The sequence below is a fragment of the Myxocyprinus asiaticus genome, chromosome 45, assembly GCF_019703515.2.
Source record: "Myxocyprinus asiaticus isolate MX2 ecotype Aquarium Trade chromosome 45, UBuf_Myxa_2, whole genome shotgun sequence".
Taxonomy (NCBI): Eukaryota; Metazoa; Chordata; class Actinopteri; order Cypriniformes; family Catostomidae; genus Myxocyprinus; species Myxocyprinus asiaticus.
The window spans coordinates 10,753,910-10,778,090 of NC_059388.1; the positions used below are offsets into that span (position 1 = coordinate 10,753,910).

Sequence of the window (24,181 nt, forward strand, 5' to 3'; positions counted from 1 at the left end):
TACATCATTCAAACATTCACAGTGTAGGTTGGAAAAAGTATGTGAACCCCTAGGCAAATTATTTCAACATAAGCTAGTTAGAGTCAGCAGTTGGCAAACCTGGCATCTAATTAATGAAATGAGATTGGAGGTGTGGGTTAGTGCTACTTTTACTTATAAAAGGCACTCAAATATTTTGAGTTTACTATTCACAAGAAGCATCTGCTGATGTGGACTATGCCTTGCTAAAACGATATCTGAAAAGTCCTGTGATCAAGAATTGTTGCTTTGCATAAAGCTGGAAAAGGTTACAAAGTTATCTTGAAGAGCTTAGATATGAATCTGACCACAGTTAGACAAATTGTCTATAAATGGAGATGATTTAGTACTGTGGCTACTCTCCCTAGAAGTGGCCGTCTAGCCAAGATGACTGTAAGGGTACAATACAGAATGCTCAATGAGGTAAAAAAGAACCCTAGAGTGACAGCTAAAGACCTGAATGAAACATTGGAACTGGTTAACATCTCTGTTCATGAGTTTACTATATGGAAAACAATAAACAGGCATGGTGTCAATGACATGACACCACAAAGGAAGCTGCTGCTTTCCAACAAAATCATTGCTGCATGCCTAAAGTTTGCCAAAGACCACCTTGACACTCCACAATGCTACTGTGAAAATGTTTTTTGGACTGATTAAACTAAGGTTGAATTCTTTGGAAAGAACACACAGCACTACATAAGGCGTAAAAAGAGTACTGAATACCAGCATGAAAACATCAACCCAATGGTGAAGTACAGTTGATGAAGCATCATGATTTGGGGCTGCTTTGCTGCTTCAGGGCCTGGAACGTTTGCCATCATCGAGGGGAAAATTAATTCCCAAGTTTATCAAGATATCTTACAGGATAATGTCAGGGTGGCTGTGCACCAGCTGATGCTCAGTAGAAGTTTGGTGATGCAGCAGGACAATGAACCAAAACATAGAAGAAAATCCACTACAGAATGCCTTCAAAAAAAGAAAATACACCTTTAGGAGAGCCCAGACCTTAACCCAATAGAGAGACTGTGGATTGACCTCAAGAAAGCTGTTCACACCAGACATCTGAACATTGTGCATGTTTAATGCGCAGTTACCGGAAACTGGTTGTGGTTATTGCTGCCAAAAGAGGATGGACCAGTTATTAAATCCAAGGGTTCACTTACTTTTTCCACAGAACTGTGAATGTTTAATGGGATGTGTTCAATAAAGACATGAACATTTATAATTGTTTGTGGGTTGTTAGCTTAAGCACATTGTGTTTGTCTATATTGTGACTTTGATGAAGATGAGATCACATTTTTTGACCAACTAATGCCAGCTAATTCCAAAGGGTTCACATACTTTTTCTTGCCATTGTACTATGGTACTACCAAGGTACATGTCTTAATGGAAATATTTGCAATGTCAAAAAAAGCACAATGTATGGTACTTTTGGTACCTTTTTGTTAGTTTATATTTACATTTGTGCATCTTACTTCATCTATTCCATTGCAACAATGTTTCCCATCAGTTTTATTTCAACAGTTTTAGTGAAGTCTCTTTCCTTTTACAATTTTAAGTTTTGGCCACTGAAATGGAAAGAACTGAGAATCTTCAAACCATAAACTATTTTTGGCTTTAAATGCTCTTTTCAAAGCTGTAGTCCTGCACAGTTTGAGCAAATACACAGCTTACAGGCTTAACAAAAATCTTTGGGGCTGAAAACATGGAACAATTCTTAATTAGCATGAATCAATGAGACTAACACAGATACTAAACAAGACTAAACATTCATGTTAACTGCACCATTATGATGGTTTGTTTTCAGTATTGATGGACGACAGAGTAAACCAGTGATATTTAACAAGGTCAAAAAGGCAAGAGACCTTCAGGCAAAGACTATTGTTTGCCTACATTGTTTGCCTCAGGCACTGCAGTCCTGTCTTCTCCTCGGCGGAGAATGTTAAAGAATGAACTCAATCACTTACAGTTCACCTCTAAACGTAGCCTGCAGATAAACACATTTGTTGGCCTTAATATGTCGATGTTGACAGTTCTGACAAGCCATGTTTTGTGTGGAGCTGGAATTCGCCTGACCGATTAGCACTATGTTTGTTGGTTCTTGTTTTGATTACTTAATATTTTACACGTGTTCAATGTCCAAAACTATCATCCTTAGCCAGAAAGTCACTGGTATGACTCCAAAGACGTTCAGTCTTTAGGTCTCAATTTGAGACTTCACCCTTATCCTGACCTGACCTAACCATGACCTCCTAACCTCAGACTCAACATCTAAGGAAAATGTAACCAGCAAGGCTAAAACCACTATAGACTTCAATATTCTGAAAAGTGGTTGAGTAATATGGGTGTTTTCCATGACTGACTCTAAAAGTCTATGACTATGTTTTCATTGTCATATTTTTCACATATTCCTGTTTTTTGTGGACAATTAATCAGTGCACGTTATTCCTAAGAAAAATAAATTTTGTCTTTCAAGTGCAATAACTTGCTCCATCTCTCAAATGACTTTCCTTTTCAGCTGAGATCACCTAGGTTACGCAGTGATTTTGGATAACAGTGACTAATAACCAAATAGCTATTTTTTTAGGCATTGATTCAACCAACTAAAATGCATTTTCTCCTTGAATATTTAATTTCAATCAAATATATGTCACAATGCAGAAGTAAAATGGGTTGTAAATGCCATTTCATGTTGACTTAAACTTTTACATTTGGTCCCTCATTAATCTTGAATATTTGGTTACATCCTTGTTTGCCGGTGGTCTGATTTACCCTCAAGTCTGCTATTTTGTTTTTTAAAGTCTGAGGTAAAAATATTACAAGTATTATGGCAAAGCCATCAAAAACACATTATGATCAAACCAAAATATTTTCCCCCTCTTTGGAATATCGTACAACATCAAATTGTTGGGCTTCAGCCATGATTGAGAAGTGATATATGCCTAAGACGTTACCTTATAGCAGATGAATGTGATGTTGTCTGAGGTCAAAACTGTTTCATCCTTAAACTGATGTATGTAGCAGAGAATTCAGAGAATACTTTACTCTGACCATGGCTGAATGTGAGCAAATGTTAGCCTTGTTTTTCTGCTGTAAAAGGACTGTAATTAAGATAAAAATCAGGCCTTCATAGATAAGGTCTGAAGTTCTTGAGTTAAGACACACATATTTCCACAAATGTTTGAAGGCCTAACACTCCAAAATGGCATTAGTGCTATTATAAGGACACACGTTGACTGGTGGTATGCTAGAGGGTAAATGTGAGTTTTAATGAGGCATAATTGCAGTGCAACTAGACCAATCTGAGAACAAAATTTGTGCATGCACACAAACTGGGATCCATATTTTTCATAGGTGACTTTTCATTGCAACATGGAAACACACAGCTTTGACAACCAATACAACGGTCTTCTTCATCTCCACCATTTCTTATGTGAAATAGCTGCGTCAAATGGCAAATTGTAGATGCTGAAAATATCCTTGTGTTTCATAATTGGAAAGAATAATTTATGAAGAATTCTTGAAATAGCTTACATATCTGATGCTTAACTGAAAACCAAAATAACCCATTCATGGACAAATCAACAAGGGCATCAATTAAACCCTGCCTGACCTGTGTCAAAAAAATAAATAAAAAAACACTTCTCTATTTGGAAAGGGTGTTGCCTTGTGTTACCTGGCTCAAGTTCACACATGTGGCTTCAACCAGATTAATTATGGACAGAGCAGATTTAGTTCAGAATTGTGTTGTTGCATTGCACTTACATTTAAAGTACCTGCATTTAATTACATCTGTAGTTACACTGTTTACCCTAAACCTAACCCTACCCCAACCCTAACCCCTAACCTTAACCCTACTACTAAACCTACTTGTACCTCAACCTCAGTAGCAGTAAATGTGAATCTTGTAAAAACTTTCCAAAACAACATGTAGATACACAATAAATACATTGTATTATATGTGTTTTAATGTTAATACATAGTAGTACACCTAATATACGCATAATATAAAAGTCACCTAATATAAAGTGGGACTAGAATTTTTTAAGCAGTAACCCTTTTCCATACAACAACAGTTTGAACACTAAAAAAAGTCTTGCCAGGTAACCTAAAAATGTCCTTCATGTGGTTACATCTAAATGAAAAAAAATATGATTTCTATAGCTTGGTATTATTTAAATTTTCACAACTTACAGGTGCATCTCAATAAATTAGAATGTCGTGGAAAAGTTCATTTATTTCAGTAATTCAACTCAAATTGTGAAACTCGTGTATTAAATAAATTCAATGCACACAGACTGAAGTAGTTTATGTCTTTGGTTCTTTTAATTGTGACGATTTTGGCTCACATTTAACAAAAACCCACCAATTCACTATCTCAAAAAATTAGAATACATCATAAGACCAATAAAAAAAACATTTTTAGTGAATTGTTGGCCTTCTGGAAAGTATGTTCATTTACTGTATATGTACTCAATACTTGGTAGGGGCTCCTTTTGCTTTAATTACTGCCTCAATTCGGCGTGGCATGGAGGTGATCAGTTTGTGGCACTGCTGAGGTGGTATGGAAGCCCAGGTTTCTTTGACAGTGGCCTTCAGCTCATCTGCATTTTTTTGGTCTCTTGTTTCTCATTTTCCTCTTGACAGTACCCCATAGATTCTCTATGGGGTTCAGGTCTGGTGAGTTTGCTGGCCAGTCAAGCACACCAACACCATGGTCATTTAACCAACTTTTGGTGCTTTTGGCAGTGTGGGCAGGTGCCAAATCCTGCTGGAAAATGAAATCAGCATTTTTAAAAAGCTGGTCAGCAGAAGGAAGCATGAAGTGCTCCAAAATTTCTTGGTAAACGGGTGCAGTGACTTTGGTTTTCAAAAAACACAATGGACCAACACCAGCAGATGACATTGCACCCCAAATCATCACAGACTGTGGAAACTTAACACTGGACTTCAAGCAACTTGGGTTATGAGCTTCTCCACCCTTCCTCCAGACTCTAGGACCTTGGTTTCCAAATGAAATACAAAACTTGCTCTCATCTGAAAAGAGGACTTTGGACCACTAGGCAACAGTCCAGTTCTTCTTCTCCTTAGCCCAGGTAAGACGCCTCTGACGTTGTCTGTGGTTCAGGAGTGGCTTAACAAGAGGAATATGACAACTGTAGCCAAATTCCTTGACACGTCTGTGTGTGGTGGCTCTTGATGCCTTGACCCCAGCCTCAGTCCATTCCTTGTGAAGTTCACCCAAATTCTTGAATCGATTTTGCTTGACAATCCTCATAAGGCTGCGGTTCTCTCGGTTGGTGTGCATCTTTTTCTTCCACACTTTACCCTTCCACTCAACTTTCTGTTAACATGCTTGGATCCAGCACTCTGTGAACAGCCAGCTTCTTTGGCAATGAATGTTTGTGGCTTACCCTCCTTGTGAAGGGTGTCAGTGATTGTCTTCTGGACAACTGTCGGATCAGCAGATTGTGTAGCTTAGTGAACAAAACTGAGAGACCATTTTGAAGGCTCAGGAAACCTTTGCAGGTGTTTTGAGTTGATTAGCTGATTGGCATGTCACCATATTCTAATTTTCTGAGATAGTGAATTGGTGGGTTTTTGTTAAATGTGAGCCAAAATCATCACAATTAAAAGAACCAAAGACTTAAACTACTTCAGTCTGTGTGCATTGAATTTATTTAATACACGAGTTTCACAATTTGAGTTGAATTACTGAAATAAATGAACTTTTCCACGACATTCTAATTTATTGAGATGCACCTGTAGTCCCGCTGTCCACATATGTGGATTATTTTATTTATTTATTTATTTATTGCATGTTTATTAGGTGTTACTAGTCATAAATCAAAAGAGAAAATGGAAAATGCACACAGCAGTCACACTCGGGTCTCAGGAGGTTAATTTGACTAAATCAACAGGACAAATTGGGTTACACCAATGAAAGTGATTTTTATGGGATAAATCAAGTAGCAATAGGTATTGCAGGTATTGTTACCTTTTTTTAGTGTAGTGACCACTACCATCAAGCTCAAAAAAGGACAAAAAGCACCACGTAAGTAGTTTGTGTGACTTATGCGCTATAGACCAAGTCTTCTGAAGCTATACAATAATGAGGAACAGACTGAAATTTAAGTTTTAAGTTGAAATTTACTGAAAATCTCCCCCTCCGTTGCAGATCTCAAATCTCATTTTCCATTCCACATATTCAAACTGAAAAAAAAAAAAAAAACAGTGTAGTACTGTAGACATGGCAACAACAACAAAAACCACACACAAAAAAAAACCCATAAACTTATTAATGGACAAAGTTAAGTAAACTTTTACTTAAAACAAATCTGTAAGATAATTTAACTATTACTCAAAGGAGGTTTATTATTGTGCATCATCCTATATTTATTATTGTGCATTACAGATTGTATTATTCATTGGGGCTGCATGGTTCAACTTTATCATGGTTTATTATTGAGTATGAATTGCCAAGCCACTACACTGGATGAATAAGTGAGTAGGCAGAGAGGAAGAATTTCAAAGACAGCAATTCTCCTCTCGATGTTATCCCTAACGCTGTGAACCTGAGATATACTGTGAGCCCTCAGAATCAAGTTTCAAACTGACGGGCGACCAAACACTCTGACCTCGCTTCATCACCCTGGGTTTATTTTCTCACAAGGTGTTGGTTTGGTTAGACTGGGACTGTAATAATAAAGAGATCTTTCCTTGTTGGAATTATCTACAGTAATTGGGTCACCAGAGCTTCGTCCACAGGTGTTGACCTGCCAGCAGCTCCTCCAGTTTATCATATCATGGCTTCGATCTGCCGTTTATTGCATCCATAATTTATGAAGCAATTCCAAAGCATCTTTTAAGATGGAATATCAAGGAGCTTCGGACTTTCCTCAGCAGGAATCTGTCTCTTTTTTTCCTTCTCTAGTCAAGGAAGCGGAGAATGAGATACACCCAAAGCTCCAAGCTCTTTCCATAAAGATGCTTCAAGAAGTGGTTTTATTGGAGCACCTAAACACCCCAGAACATCTGAAGCATTACGAGCCCAATCCAGCTGGCAAAACCAGACCCTGTTCGCTAGAGTACTCTGATTTTTCACCAATGCATCTCTCTTTTTCCAAACTTCTCAGATCACTGTGGGACTAAGGGATGTCTAAATTATGTCTAGGACAAACCTGGAGCTCATAAATTGTTTCTGTTGATGGATTCCCAGACTATAAGTTACAATGTCAATGTACCATGAAACACACTCCAAAATACAAATCCTAATTTTCAGTGGACATGGACATCCTCAGTGCTTTACTCTTGCACATAGCGAAACTGTATTCATACCTTTTCCCAACCGAGAATTATTTGCAGAGATCTCTGGACTGAATGACTTCTCCAGAGGACATCCCATTCCCAACATAATTAAAATCCACACCTACACTCTCACTCACAAAAACTCCCATGTGAAGTTTGGTCTAGGATCAAGCTTCAACACAGAACTTTTTTTTTTTTTTTTTTTGTACTGGCTCAATAATTGTATTTTGTTAATTTCCAATGGGAAATTAGACTAGAAATCCTCTGTGTACCTTTAATTGCCATGTTTTTCATTCAAGTCAAGCCACTGGTATCCTACACCATGACCCTTTGTGCTGACACATCACCCATGTCCTTACTCAACTATATTAAATGTTTACTACAGCAGATCACACTCAACATCTGATCTGAGACCAGCTCAGCCATTCTGTCATATTGATCAAAGTCATTGAAACATATATTTGGTAACTCTTTACAATAAGGTAACCCATTATCCTTGTTAGCACTAAGCTCTACCCAAAGATTATGTTTCAAGTAAATAATATAATATGAAGATAATACTTTGAATAAATAAACATGCACATGGTGACATATTGCCCTGATGGAAATGTTTAAAATACTTCAAACAAATACTGCAGCTTTATCATTACATACTTTTAAAACATGCCAACATCTGCTGTACTGAAACATTCTGGATAAAATTAAACATAAATTTAAACAGCCAAATCAGGATTGTGCCAGTTTTACATGACTCATATGCAAAATAATTTTCAAGCATTTGTAATTCATCTAGTAATGCCGAATGCAATCTATTAAAACACAGTTGAACATGCATCCAAAATTACCTACTCCTCCCCTAATCACATTTAACTTTAAATAGGTTAGAGGGCTTTACTGGAGAGTTTTAAATTATTTGTCACTTCACAACAAAGGAACTAATCCAAATTTGAGAGTCCTTTAAAAACATTGTTTAACCATCTTTTAAAGTGATGATGTGAATATGTGAAAGCCTGTCTTTGCCAGTCAATCAACAAAATACCAGGTGCCAATCAATCAATAAAAAGCATACCTCAATTTATTATAGTAAATGCTGATTCATTTTACAGTGGTAAAAAAAAAGGGATGTGAACTGTTTGTAATTAGCTGATTTTCTGCATTAATTGGTCATAAAATGTGATCTCATCTTCATAAAAGTCACAAGTATAGACAAGCACAATGTGCTTAAGCTAACAACACAAACAATTATAATCTTTCATGTCTTTATTTGGTTAAGGTCTGGGCTCTGACTGGGCCACTCCAAAAGGTGAATTTTCTTCTTTTTTTTTTTAAGCCATTCTGTAGTGGATTTACTTCAATGTTTAGGGTCACTGTCCTGCTGCATCACTCAACTTCTACTGAGCTTCAGCTGGCGCACATCCACCCAGACGTTATCCTGCAGGATATATTGATAAACTTGTGAATTCATTTTTCCCTCAATGATGGCAAGTGTTCCAGGCCCCAAAGTAGCAAAGCAGCCCCAAATCATGATGCTCCCTCCACCGTACTTCACCGTTGGGATGATGCTTTCATGTTGGTATGCGGTGCTCTTCTTACGCCTTATATTTTGCTGCGTGTTAATCCCAAACAATTCAACCTTAATTTCATCAGTCCACAAAACATTATTCTAGCATTATGGAATGTCAAGGTGGTCCTTGGCAAACTTCAGGCTTGCAGCAATGTTTTAGTTGAAAAGCAGCTGCTTCTTTCCTGCCATGGACACCATGTCTGTTTAATGTTTTCCGTATAGTAGACTTATGAACAGATGTTAACCAGTTCCAATGATTCATTCAAGTCTTTAGCTGTCACTCTAGGATTCTTGTTTACTTCATTGAGCATTCTGTGGTGTGCCCTTTGAGTCATCTTGGCTGGATGGCCACTTCTAAGGGAGTGTAGCCACAGTAATAAATCATCTCCATTTATAGATAGTTTGTCTAACTGTGGACAGATGAATGTCTAAGCTCATTGAGATAACTTTGTAGCTTTATACAAAACAACAATCTTGATCATAGGTCTTCTGAGATCTCTTTTTTGTGAGGCATGGTCCACGTCAGCAGATATTTCTTGTGAATAGCAAACTCAAAATGTTTGAGTGCTTTTTATTAGTCAAAGTAGCTCTAACCCACACCTCTAATCTTGTTTAATTAATTGGATGCCAGGTGTGCCAACTCCTGACTCTTGTTAGCTTTTGTTGACGTCATTAGCCTAGGGGTTCACATATTTTTTCCTAGCTACATTGTAAATGTTTTAATGAAGTATTTAATATCCACAATAATAATATAATAATTTGTGTGTTACTAGTTAAAACAGATTGTGTTTGTTCATTATTGTAACTTAAATGAAGATCAAACCAGATTTTAAGACAAATTTATAAATAAATGGAGGTAATTCCAAAAGGTTCACATACTTTTTCTTGCCACTGTAGATGACTGGTAGAAAACTGAGAAAGCAGATGCAAACAAAGTATACCTTTAAAAAAAATATGTGTTCTTTAATATATGTCAGCATCATACAATATTTCAGTCATAGTCAAATCTGAACAAGAAGATAAATAATTAAGTCTGACGAAATATATCAATCATTCAATCAATTGCTGCATTTGTTTGACATTAACATAAAATAGTCAAAAGCTAACTCGTGACAGCTTCATAGGGATGTAATGAGTACTCTGATGAAGAACAATGATTTTAGCAAGGAAAATTACCTCATTAAAAGAGCACATGATGCCAGTACAAAAGAATGTTAAATGCATCTTTACCATGTCTTCATAACATCAGGAAGCAGTCTTGTAATTAATGTGAGAAACACCATCTAAAAGGAAATGCCTTGACTGGAGTATGACATTAACCGTTCTTACCATGAAATGACAGAAAGACTCGTGGCTGTGGTGGAGAAAGACTATAGATGCAGGTGACAGAGAGGAGGAGGGGAAGGAACAACTGCCCGGCCGTCCCCAGTGTCCAAACCCAGAGCGCTTCTGACCTCCCCATGACTGCTGAGGAGACACTCACACCAGCCCACCTGCAGAGATGAGAACAAAATGGTTAAGGACTACCTATAAAACTCCTAAAATTCCTTAATCTCCACTTTGATATGGTATAGTACAGAGAAAGACTGTAATATACATTTGTAAAAAGTCAGTAACAGTAACAGACTTTGCACTGTGTGGTGATGTGGGCGTGGCCGAGCGACGTCTGTGGAGAGCAAGGCCGGGAGAGGAAGAGCGGTAAGGATTGACACCTGTGGGAAATTATCTCTAACAGCTGTTTTGTGTTGCAGTGAGAGCTGGAGAGGGATAAAAGGGCAATCCAGACCGCCGGAGGAGAGAGAGAGAGAGACGCACGCAGCAGAGATGATTTGTGCATTTATGTGTTGTGCTGAAAAGCAGACTGTTTGTGTTAGATTGAAAAGATTGTGAAATAAAGATTTTACGTTGGACATTTTACCCGGCCCTCGCTTCCTCCTTCAGTAGAGAACTAGTGGTCTGTCACACACTGGGACTAATGTTAAATTACACACTGTTTCAAAAGTAGAGACAAAACAAGACACCACCAAGTGTTAATTTGAGACTAGTGTAATAAAATCACATACTAACCTAGCCTGTGCAAACTTATATTACATTTTTCAAGTCGGTAGACCTGGAAAAATCCAGTAATTTATGATACTCACAAGAATACCAGAAAGAGGGGCCTGGGTAGCTTAGTGGTAAAGACGCTGGCTACCACCCCTGGAGTTTGCTAATTTGAATCCCTGGGCATGCTGAGTGACTCCAGCCAGGTCTACTAAGCAACCAAATTGTCCCGGTTGCTAGGGAGGGTAGAGTCACATGGGGTAACCTCCTCGTGATCACTATAATGTGGTTCGTTCTTGGTGGGGCACGTGGTGAGTTGAGCGTAGATGCCGTGGTGGGTGGCATGAAGCCTCCACACACGCTATGTCTCCGTGGCAACACCCTCAACAAGCCACGTGATAAGATGCACAGGTTGACGATCTCAGACGCTGAGGCAATTGGGATTCATCCTCTGCCACCCGGACTGAGGCGAATCACTATGTGACCACGAGGACTTTAAAGCACATTGGGAATTGGCCATTCCAAATTGGGAGAAAAAGGGGAAAAATAAAAAAAAAAAAAAAAAAAAAAGTATACCAGTGAGATACATGACATCACTATTTGCAAAGTACTGTTTACATGGTGCAAACTCAATCCACAGGAATTACGTAGGTAAAAAATAATCATCCAGTTTTGTACGGAAGAATTTATAAGAAGTGCTGTGAAAAAATGCATGCTTCACATCTGTGCTTTTCATTACTGTGGTACACTTACCCCGTAGACTTCCATTAAAACTGCATTACTATACACAAATATAGTGTATAGTAATTTTTTTTTTTTTAACAAATAAAGGGATGAGTCAAAATTATTGTCAGTGGTGATGAACAGCATGTTACTGATATTGTCAATGGAGCTTAACTTATATTGAACCCAGAAAATTCCCTTAAACCAAATATCTTGGGGCCTGGGTAGCTCAGCGAGTTCGAATCCAGGGCATGCTGAGTGACTTCAGCCAGGTCACCCAAGCAACCAAATTGGCCTGGTTGCTAGGGAGGGTAGAGTCACATGGGGTAACCTCCTCGTGGTTGCGATTAGGGGTTCTCGCTCTCAATGTGGCACGTGGTAAGTTGTGTTTGGATTGCAGAGAGTAGCATGAGCCTCCACATGCTGTGAGTCTCCGCAGTGTCATGCACAGCGGGCCCCGTGATAAGATGTGCGGATTGAAGTGGAGGCAACTGAGACTCACCAGGATTGAGGTGAGTAACCGCGCCACAACCAGGACCTACTAAGTAGTGGGAATTGGGCATTCCAAATTGGGAGAAAAAAGGGGATTAAAAAAATATATATATATCTTTATCAAAAAGTTAAAATATTAATACTTAAAGGAATAGTTCACCTAAAAATGAAAATTCTCTCATCATTTACTAACCCTCATGCTATCCCAGATGTGTATGACTTTCTTTCTTCTGCTGAACACAAACAAATTGTTTTAGAAGAATATCTCAGCTCTGTAGGTCCATACATTCGAAGTGAATGGTGACCAAAAAGTGATATAATAGGTGTGGGTGTGAAACAGATCAATATTTAAGTCGTTTTTTTACTATAAATTCTCCTCCCTGCCCAGTAGGTGTCGATATGCACAAAGAATGCGAATTTGCCGAAACAAAAGAAGAAGAATGTGAAAGTTAAAGTGAGAGTGGAGATTTATTTTGAAAAAGGATTTAAATATTGATCTGTTCTCACCCACACCTGTCATATCGCTTCTGAAGATATGGATTTAACCATTGGAGTGTTATGATTTACTTTTATGATGACTTTAAGTCCTTTTGGAGCTTCATCATTTTGGTAACCATTCACTTGCACTGTAAGGACCTACAGAGCTGGGATATTCTTCTAAAAATCTTTGTTTGTGTTCAGCAGAAGAAAGAAAGTCATATTCATCTGCGATGGCATGAGGCTGAGTAAAGGATGAGAGAATTTTTAATTTTTGGGTGAACTATCCCTTTAAGATCAAGAGTTTAAAGGTATGATTAAATCTTTTGCACAAGTGAGCAACTTTCCAGGAGAAGAAATTTATTTGATATAGTGTAAAATCAAAACTGTTTCAAAAGTAGGCCAGTTAAAGTACATATTTTAACTCTTATATCATAACAGTTATAATGTGTTGTCCTTGAAGGAATTTTTCCTTAAAGACTTCCTGTAAGTCTTTAAGTTAATTAGTATTGAGAAAGTGCCACAAGATTGATTCACTCAGCTTCATCAAACAAAGCTTTGGCCCGTGTCCAGCCTGAATCATTATTTTACCTTTAAAAAAGGAAGTCTTGTAGCATGTAATAGAAATACGGTAGGGGCACCTCTTAACACATTAAAAGAAACGGATGCTTTTACTTCAAACAAAAGAATGAATTGGCTCTCTCCTGTCTTTCCTCTCTATTCTATTATGAGACAACAGAAGTTCAATAATACATGGAGACAATTTTGATTTCCTGTGGTAAAACACTTGTTCCATGCTCCAGGGAGATGAGAGAGCATTCTCCAACCAGTACACTCTTGGAAAACAGCAATACACGCAGTTCATAATTATATATTAATAATATGTTTGTTTTGTTGGAGAGAGAGCGCAGAAGGACAAAGAACAAAGTGACGATGGATGTGTAAGAATAGAAGTCTCTTTTGTCATGTCTTATACATGATCCATGTAAAAGATTGATAGGAACTTTGTAGAAGACCTCTACAAAGGATGTCTGACTCAGTTAGGCATGAGCAGGCTTCATAGAGTGTGTGTTCACACTCAGCGGAGATGCACAAATACCAGAAAACACCACTGACATTGTTGTTCAAGTTACGTAGGTCCGAAATATATTTGATGCAAGTTTGTGAATGCAGAAGCTTCCAGCTCTGCAAGCTTGATTTTGTGAGTCTTTGCGTTAAAAAATGTGTTATACCGCACTTCAAAACACTATGCAAGTATGATTTGCATTTTCAGCATTTCCACAAGGGATGCTATAGTGGACAATAGTGTGAATTGTCCACTTCTACGGTGAACTACTGTCATGGCAGAGGAACAGTTCGATGAGAATCTTGCTGAACAAATAAGTTTAAGTTAGCGCTGTAGATTGAATGTGTTACTTTAGTGCGATTTATTTAATGGAAAAATAATGCATTAAAAAAAAATTATGTAATTAATCATGCCCCTGACCTGTACGTAATCGATTCAAAAGTTGGAACAGACTTTTGAATATAACTTCATCAAACCCTTTTTATTTTGGTTTGTTACTGCCACAGTAGTGCAAGAACGCACACTAAGTACTGTATGTTCAACCAATGCATTAGCCAACTGCTCGTGTCTATGTTCACGTACTTGCGTAAAGTATGTTTCTGTCCTTAGTCTATGCAAATAGGTGAACACAAATGCTTCTAGCTACACAAGCACAATTTTAAGTGACATTACGTTTTGAAATGTGTCAGAACGCAGTTTGAAATGCATACGTTGCATTCTCAGCATTGCCACAAGGGCTGCTTGAGCAGACATTAGCGCAAACTTCAGTCTTCTACTACTGCTAATTTTCTCTTTCGGATCAACTGTCATGGTAGAGCAACAGTATGAGGAGAATCCTGTTGAGTAAGTTAGTTAAAGCTAGTTAAAAATATTTTAGCCACCTGAATAATAACACATCCAGTATTTAACGGCACAGACATTTTATGCTAATGTAATGGTAGCCAGCTGGTAGGTAGCTGTGCAGTGTATAAACCTCACTCCCCTGGCCTCAAGAGGCGCACTTGCGATTGACGCTAAAGGCTGTAGCATTTAGCCTCCTTGTTAACATGCACACCTCCCATGCCAGGGACACTGGTTCAAACCCCACTTGGAGCTGGTCAAGCAGGACCAGTTACAGCAGTGCTGTGACCTGGATGGGAGTGAGGTTTAGGGGGGTGAGTGTAACGGTAGCCAGCTGGTAGATAGCTGTGAAGTGTGAACCTCACTCCCCAGGCCTCAAGAAGCACACTACCGACTGACATTAGAGGTTGTAGCCTTTAGCCTCCTTCTTAGCGCGCCCGCATTCCACATCGGAGACCCCAGTTCGAAACCTACTCGGAGCAGGTCAAGCAGGACCGGTTATACTAACTCTTGCCCCCTTGAGTACTAAGGTTTGTTAACACCACAGAAATGAAAGAATGCACTTTAAAGGAATAGTTCACCAAAATGCCATCCCAGATGTGTATGACTTTCATTTTTCTGCAGAACACAAACAAACATTTTCAGAAGAATATCTCAGCTCTGTAGGTCCATACAATGCAAGTGAATGGTGGCCAGAACTTTGAAGGCCCAAAAGCACAGTGGGGTCCAAAAGTCTGAAACCACATTGTAAATCTGGGATTCAAAATCCAATTTAAACCTGGAAACAAACAGAAAGTTTAAGATTCAACACTATTAGAAATTGCATACATAAATTACATATTTGTGATTAATCAAATTAGCAAATTTGGGACACTGACCATGCTAACTATTTTGTACAAAAGGTCATTTCCTTGTATCCTTTGAATCACACAAGAAGATCTTTGGAACATTCTCTGATCATGCTGGGATAACATGAATCATCAGGTTTTACACAAACTTGCGGAGTTCAAATATACCAAATACCAAGAAAAAAAAAGGAGCATTTTCATTCCAGACTTTTGACCCCACTGTACGACCAAGCATTCGCGTCTGCGTTTGTAGACTTGTATAGAGTGTTTCAGGCCTTAGTGTTTATAAGTGAAGTGTATTTGCCTGAGTGTTTGTAGCAGGATGGAGAGAAAGTGTTTTAGAGTGCCCAGATTGTTTTGTAGAAGTTAGTGCATGTTTACAAGTGTGAAGTGTGGTGGGCAATCTCCGGACGTCGTAGCACTATCGGGGGTGTCAATCTATCTCTCTTGGGCCCCCTCAGTGGCTGGGCCCCTGAAAGCTGTCCTCTTTTTCCCCCCCTTATGGGCGGCCCTGTGTGTGTGCGTCCAAACATATGATAAACTGCAGCCGGCTGAAATGTCTTTGGCAGGGACTTCAGCAGATAGAGAAGCTCTTAAGCTGGGTGGAGGCTACCGCTCTCTGGACAATAACTGCTCTCTACCACTGGCCTGGACATGCCAGACATTCATACAGCTGCTAAAGTCATCATCAGGCCATCATAGATCCATCATAGAGCCGACACTGAGCATGCAGTGATCCGATTGTGTTCAAGCTCTTAAAATCACAACCCTTAAACGAGACACCAGGCAACATAAGTTAAGTGATTTGGCTTATACAAGACTGATCTGATGACAAGATTTCATAAATGCCAAAATATATACCTAACCATGTGAAGTAGAGTGCCTAAACACTGATATTCAATTAATAGTTTATTTATTAATAATAATAATCACAATGAGCAATTCTTCTGCCAAGTAATATAGTTCAGTAGCCTAGTTCCAGGCTGTTTATTATTGCCAAGCAACCATAAAGGGATAGTACAGTGCATTAAAGGGATAGTTCATATATGAATATCTCAGCTCTGTTGGTCCATTCAGTGCAAGTGAATGGTGGCCAGAACTTTGAAGGTCCAAAAAACATATAAAGGCAGCATAAAAGCAATCCATACAACTCCAATGGTTAAATCCATATCTTCAAAAGCGATAGGTGTAGGCGAGAAACAGATCAATATTTAAGTCCTTTTTTTACTATAAACCTGTATCTTTGACCAGCCCCAACCAGTAGGTGGCGATATGCACAAAGAATGCAAAACACCAAAATAAAAAAAGAAGAAGAACGTGGAAGTGAAAGTGGTGAGTTATAGTAAAAAAGTGATATGATAGGTGTGGGTGAGAAAGAGATGAATGTTTATGTCCTTTTTTACTATAAATTCTCCTCCTTGCCCAGTAGGTGGTGATGTGCTCAAAGACTGCGAATCACCAAAAACAAAAGAAGAAATATGTGAAAGGGAAAGTGGAGATTTATAGTAAAAAATATTTAAACATTGATCTGTTTCTCACCCACACCTATCATATCACTTCTGAAGATATGGATTCAACCACTGGAGTCTTATGGATTACTTTCATGCTGCCTTTAAATGCTTTTTGGAACTTCAAAGGTCTGGTCACCATTCATTTGCATTGTATGGACCTACAGAGCTGAAATATTCTTCTAAAAATCTTTGTTTGTATTCGGTAGAAGAAAGAAAGTCATATACATCTGGGATGGCATGAGAGTGAGTAAATTATTAGAACATTTTTGGGTGAACTATTTCTTTAATATAGAAATCAATTGATATGGAATCACAAGTGTGCATCTATCAGCTCTTTTACAGTGGCTTTAAAAATGGTTCATCCAATCAAATTTAGAGTTGGAACAATACATTTATTAATCTATATAGCTGTAATAGATTCCACATATGTTTCCTCCTATTTATTTTTGTATAGATTTAAACAGGTAGCATACATATTATTATTCCATCTATCAGACCTCTGGCTAAACTATTAAAAATGTTTTTTGAGACTTCCTCAAAGCACTTTCCACATTCCCTATATTCTTTAGGAATTCTGTCATCACCTACATTCTGACTGCCTTTCTTGAACCAAAAGCTAATTCATTTAGTGTGTCATCTGTAGAACTCAAACGTCTGTCAGATCTGTCATAATGCTCATTCACACTGCTTGAAACGACAGCACAACAGCCTGGACATGTATTACAATCATATCATGAAGATTAAGATCTTCAAGCTAATTGTCTTGTGTATGTCATGGCTATCTGCTTAATGAGTTTTCCATCTTTCTCTTTATGAAAGTGTCAGTCAAAAGCAATTATTGCCTCTCACTTGAAATATAACCGGTGACTCCAACTGAGTACTGGCTCATCTAAGATAGATTAAACAGATGGAGGAAAATTAAGTTTCTTTGTTGATGTTTTCAAACTCTAAGGAGATAATCAGATTTTTGCGATATAGAAATGTGTCACACAGCTGGACTAAGGTTTGTTTTGTTGTTTCACATTGATTTTTCTAAGATGCATCTTTAATAGAATACAAAATGCCACAATGAACTTCAATTAAACATATTAAAGCAAAAAACTGTATCTATAATACACTGTATGTGGCACTAAAATAACACAAAGTGAAAGGAAGCCCATTCTGGAATTTATTTATTTATTTATTTTTCTGAATAAATGCCTGTACCAGTAATGACTATACCACACCCTGTCATTCACCAGCTTGTACACGCACATGCACAATGCCAGGCAAGCACATATTACCACAATGTGACAAAAATAAAAGATGCTTTTTAACATTACATTTTACATTGGACCAAATCCAAGAGACTATCTTTAGGGCAGATTTATAAAATAATAACATCTCTGTCTCAAACTCCCAAGACTCATTCACACTCACTGCTGTCCTGTCCCAGAGACACACATCACACATTCCCCACAACCAGCATGAATTGCTCCGTATGCACAAAATAATAAAGATCAACTGTCCAACTGTGTGGTCAAATTGAGACGATGGAAGAAAACTATGGAAAGAGTATGGAAAAATGATTCCTGCTCAGAAACCTCCATGCCTTATGACTATCACTTAAGAATATCACTAATGCAGTAGTATTTATATATAGAAAATTTGATTTTTTTTTTTTTTTTTTTTTTTTCAAAAGCTCAAGAAATGAGTTTAATAAATGTAATATGGCTTTGGTCATAACCATAAAATGTAGTTCACTGTAAAACAATGTCTCATTTGATACAAAAAAAACAAACATTTTATAGGTTAGATCAAGTGGAATAGCTCCCAGGTTTCCATTATTTACAGTATATGAATTCTTTAAATCTAGCAACAAAACAATTAACAAATCTTAAAACTAGACAGAAATGCTTCTAAAAATTAAGCAATAGTATTTTTCTTCCCATTTCATCAGGTATAACAAATATACATTAGTATCCATTTCAGAAATTACCAGTACATGAGTACATTAATTAGCGTATAGCAATCTATCAACAAAGATCTGAAATATATTAGTGTCCATTTCAAAAATAAACATCTTTTTAATATAGACACTTCTATTTCTGTATTACAGTAGGTCTTATGATTTCCTGCTCTGTCTCCAGTGGGAGTCTGCACCTGTTAGCCCAAGCCTGGAGATCCCCCTCCCAAATCTGCCCCCTTCTGCCCACTTAGGAGCCCATCTGCTCCGGGCTGGACTCACCTTCTGAGGCTTCCTTGCTGTACTTTCCTCCCAGACCAGTATATGTCCTGACAGAGTGGGTCAGTACTGTAGTCTTACAGTCAAAGTGAAAAAATATAGCGTTGACTTCCCCAGTGAGAGTGAAGAGAGGTGTTATTCCAACCAGCTGACTGCGGGACAGGGAAGAGAGAGAGAGAGAGATAGAGAGAGAGAGAGAGAGAGAGAAAGCTTGAGAAGACTGAGAGAGAGAGGTAAAGTGAATAAACTGAGAGAGGGAAAGAGAGGGAGAGAGAGATCAAGTGAGAAGTGGACTGGTTTCCTATTACACTCCTCTCCTTTTGAGCCCCCCCCCCCCTCTCTCTTTCTCTCTCTCTCTAACGAGTAACCAAACAGATACTTCAGCCCTCTGAGTCTCTCTCTCTCTCTCTCTCTCTCTCTCTCTCTCTCTAACGAGTAACCAAACAGATACTTCAGCCCTCTGAGTCTCTCTCTCTCTCTCTCTCTCTCTCTCTCTCTCTCTCTTCTCTCTCTCTCTAACGAGTAACCAAACAGATACTTCAGCCCTCTGAGTCTCTCTCTCTCTCTCTCTCTAACGAGTAACCAAACAGATACTTCAGACCTCTGAGTCTCTCTCTCTCTCTCTCTCTCTCTCTCTCTCTCTCTAACGGGTAACCAAACAGATACTTCAGCCCTCTGAGTCTCTCTCTCTCTCTCTCTCTCTATAACGAGTAACCAAACAGATACTTCAGCCCTCTGAGTCTCTCTCTCTCTCTCTCTCTAACGAGTAACCAAACAGATACTTCAGCCCTCTGAGTCTCTCTTTGCCCACACAGAGAGCAGTAGTCTAGGGGAGTGTGCTGGGGCTCTAGGAATCAGATTCTGAGTATTAAAGTCCTTTATTAGTCATCACTGTACCACTTCACAGATTAAACCAGTGGTTCTCAACTGGTTGTGCTTCTTGTAGGAATGTCATAAAATATAGATTATTGATTGGCACGTTATTTTATCATAATACTTTTTTCGAGGCAAATTGAAATTGAAATTTGAAGACTAATTTGCATGCTTTCCAATCACTCAATCGGCCTTTTGTTTAACTGTCTGGCGTAATAGTGTTGGGAGACCACAAGAGGCTGATATAACATTTACTGTCGAGAGTAGGAAAGGCACAGGTATCACATACACCGTATTTTAGCGCTCCTTGACACACACAGGACGAGCTGATGCAGTCCAAAGTTATAAAGGTTTTTGTACTTCTGGGTAGCTCAGCGAGTATTGACTCCGACTACCACACCTGGAGACGCGAGTTCGAATCCAGGGTGTGCTGAGTGACTCCAGCCATGTCTCCTAAGCAACCAAATTGGCCCGGTTGCTGGGGTGGGTAGAGTCACATGGGGTAACCTCCTCGTGGTCGCTATACTGTGCGGTTCTCGCTCTCGGTGGGGCGCGTAGTGAGTTTTACGTGGATGCTGTGGAGGGTGGCGTGAAGCCTCCACACGTGCTATGTCTCCGCGGTAACACGCTCAACAAGCCACGTGATAAGATGTGTGGATTGAAGGCCTCAGACACGGAGGCAACTGAGATTCGTCCTCCACCACCCGGAATGAGGTGAGTCACTACGCCATCGCGAGGACTTAGAGTGCATTGGGAATTGGGCATTCCAAATTGGGGAGAAAAGGGGAGAAAATCAACAACAACAAAAAAGAATGAACAAAGTGACGTTGATGAGTTTGCAGGTTAGTGTATGAAACTGGCCTAACTGTGCAAACTAAACGATTAGAAATGGCAACGTTTATTATGCAATTTCTCTGTATGTAGCCTTAAATAGGTCTTTCATTCAAGCTGTCAAACCACAAAACGACACACATTTAACTGAAAACATATTGTGTATGCTATATAAAATATACATATACACAATATATCATCCAGCGATGGCCAGGTGTAATTGTTATTCTTTGATAATGATTTGGTTAAAATTTAATGGAGTTGCGCACCGTGGCACTGCAGAATCTTGACGCTGAGTTTTGGCGGTGTGTACGTACCTTCGTAGAAAGTAACTGTTTTGAATTTTAGAATGCATCCGATGTGTGACTTTAATTTACCCTTAAGTTATGTTGAGAAATATGTTTGATGAGACAAAGACTATTGTGCAATGAGCAGCCCTATTTCTATCTGAAAAAAAATCCTGATACATATAGAAAATCATCAGGAAAGTTTTGATTATTGACGCATGAAAAGGCATCGATCCCAAGCCTAGCTTCTGAACCAAGATTTCACATTGGAAAAAGTGGTGATCCGAGAAAGTACCAGAAATTAATATTAAACATTGAAATGTATTCATATTACCATGAACTGCACAGGCCCAACAATAAGCTAAATTAAAAACATGACTTAGACTGAACAGGAAAATTTGGCTTTCTAAATATCTCTGAATGTCTGACTTTATGGTTTTGTTCTAACGGCAGCCAATAACTCATTGCACAAGCCATGTTTATCCTCATTGCAAGTGAACCAGTATTTAATGTTGTCTGGGTCATATTTTCTTTCACCTTACGTAATTTTGTCCATGTTGGCATTTGCCTAATTTGGCTAGTTTTTACAAAGGAGGTCTTCAATAGCTGGAAAAAGCTATCCGTTTTCATTACCATTAATCTCAGTGGCAGTTGCTCAGCTGGCACATGCATCCCCAGAAGTATGCAACCTATTTGCTGTCATCTTTGCTCATGGGCACAGAGGTTTTTAATCTGGTCTCATAGAGTCTGAGTGTTTGTGCCAAAATACTGTACCATTTGATTGGGCAGACAGCATTGCCTTTGACATCAACAACAAAAGATATGGGAAGTGTTTAACCTCCCTCTTAAAAGTTGATAAACCTACTTATTTTGCCATTTTGATCAGTTCAGAACCACAGGATTAAACTATCATCATGCCGTTAATGAAAGCCAGAATAAATCAAGAAAAATGTCTCCATATGCACGTCCACAGCAGAGATTTAGTAAAATTCCTGTCCAAGATTCCAGCTGACAAAGGATTGCTAGGAGCTGAAAGCTCTGGAGACAATTTCCAAACCACATTGTGCAGACTTCAGCATAGAAAGTCGGAATAGCCCTCACCACTGCAGTTCCACTGCTAAGATATTAACTGCAGATGGTGAAAGCTAGATTTGCATCAGTTAGCAAAATGTTAAAAAAAAGTCTGAAATGTGTGAAAGTCCATGCAGACACCTTTGAGTAGAATGTGTGACAATGAACTGTATATGGTCTTTAATGTAGCCATAATAACTGAAACAAATATGCACAATATTCTCTATTAAATTCTTTCAGACAGCTTTAGCAGATGTGAGAACAGATATGGAGCATATGTCAGGCAAAACAAACAAGAGGATGCTACGTGTATTAAAATATAGCCCAAACACTGAGTGCAATGGATCAATTGATTGGACTCGACAGAGTGACCACAAGAATTTCAGTCGTAAGGTGAACATAACATGTAGGTTTGAAACCAAGAGTCTTGACTCTGCAGAATCAGTTGTAGTTGTAGTTAAGACTGAAACCAAGACCAATAACAGAATGACCCCATAAGACTCAGTCCCAGAACAACATCAAACATCCTATGACTAGACCCCTAGAGGAACGGATCCAGACCAAAAATAGCAAGAACCCGGTTGTCCATTTTAATAAACTAAAATAGGTAAAATACTAAATTTTTTGCAGCATTTACACACTGACCACTTCGTGGAGTCGTAATGTAGCTATTCAAAGCCATGAAATTATAACTAATTCTTGCGAAGATACCCTACCAATCTTTGGTTGAGGTAATTATGACCTTTACATGCTTACAATAGACAGCAATCTTGTCTTAGACTATAAGTCAAGACCCAGATCCAAATTAAAACTAAGACCAAGAGACCTAAACCAAGACACTGAGCACTGAGACCCAGAAAAAGGCCACATTTCTGAAGACCAAGACCACAAGATCAGAACTCCAACTACACACAGGGTTACTACAGGCAAGAGCCTTGTTGACTAAAATCAAAGTATATTTTGTTTTTAATGTGGACGCTTAGCATCTGCGTACAGTTGAATGCGAGCCTGTCAAAGTATAATTATTTTGACCGTGCAAACAGGCGGATGAGAGATACTGGACTATTTCTCCTCAGGGGTTTAGACAAATAAAGATGTCTTTATATTATTCAAACTCGAGTTATACAAATGAAGGTATGATTACATCTTCTTCTGGCACTTTTTTGTGATCACAACAGCTCAAATGTGATTGTTGCCACCTTGTGGGCCCACTTATTAGTGCAAATATTCCAGGCAAAAGACACGCGATTCGAAAAATCGGGCTTCACGCATTCAGTGCTTGAGCACTCTGCTGATGACAACATTTGCGTCACACATTGTGTCTGACTTTGGGCTAAATAAGGCTAATTTATACTTCCTAGGCAAAATGGTTTCTTTTAGTTCACCTTAAAATTATGATGAAATGTACTGATGTTTTTGTTCTGCTAAGGTGATCGTATGGTATTATATTTTTCCATTGCGCACATCCCTGAAATTCTTGACCTAGGAGAACTTGCCCCATTTGAAGAGCGTTGATGATTGGTTAAGGGTGCTTTCACACTTAGTTCGATTGCTTGGACCGAACCCGAGTTCGTTTCATCCACCTCTCGCTACCTGTGCTGGTCTCTGTCCACATTATATTATTTGGATCCGAACCATGGTCCAATTACGTCATCAATGTGAGTACAAGCGGCAGCTGTTGGCAGCTGTTGACCACTGTAACTAGGTAACAACACGAGAAGACGTCACTGTGTTAAGTGAAGTATTAAAGTTTGTCTCTTTGGATTTACCAAGAAACCTTGCCATGCACAGAACAACACTTGTTTGTCTTCCACGGATGCTTTGAATGTGCAATGATGTGATGAATGTTAGCGTTTGTCTGCCACGAGCCCGTGGATGCATTGGAAGAAATGTAAAAATGTTGCTGCTCTCTGAAGGTGGTGTATTTGGATACAATCAGGTAGGAGAAATGCATTATACCATAATAATTGTGATCGCGAGCCTGCAAAGATGCTAATTATAT

The 24,181-nt window shown here is 38.6% G+C and overlaps 1 protein-coding gene and 1 long non-coding RNA gene across 2 annotated transcripts in view; both read right to left on the reverse strand.

The window, feature by feature from the left end:
• LOC127435409 (semaphorin-3C-like) overlaps positions 1-19,285 on the reverse strand; it is an 83,845-nt gene extending 64,560 nt beyond the window's left edge. Inside the window, exons 1-2 of the mRNA XM_051688873.1 lie at positions 19,121-19,285; positions 10,223-10,386 (exon numbers count right to left, since the gene is read on the reverse strand). Of these exons, the coding sequence (XP_051544833.1) occupies positions 10,223-10,355 (133 nt within the window). The 5' untranslated portion in view covers positions 10,356-10,386; positions 19,121-19,285. The remainder of the gene's footprint in view (positions 1-10,222; positions 10,387-19,120) is intronic.
• The window catches only part of LOC127435439 (uncharacterized), a 183,066-nt gene that overhangs the window by 125,014 nt on the left and 33,871 nt on the right, over positions 1-24,181 (reverse strand). The gene's annotated exons all lie outside the window — the stretch shown is intronic.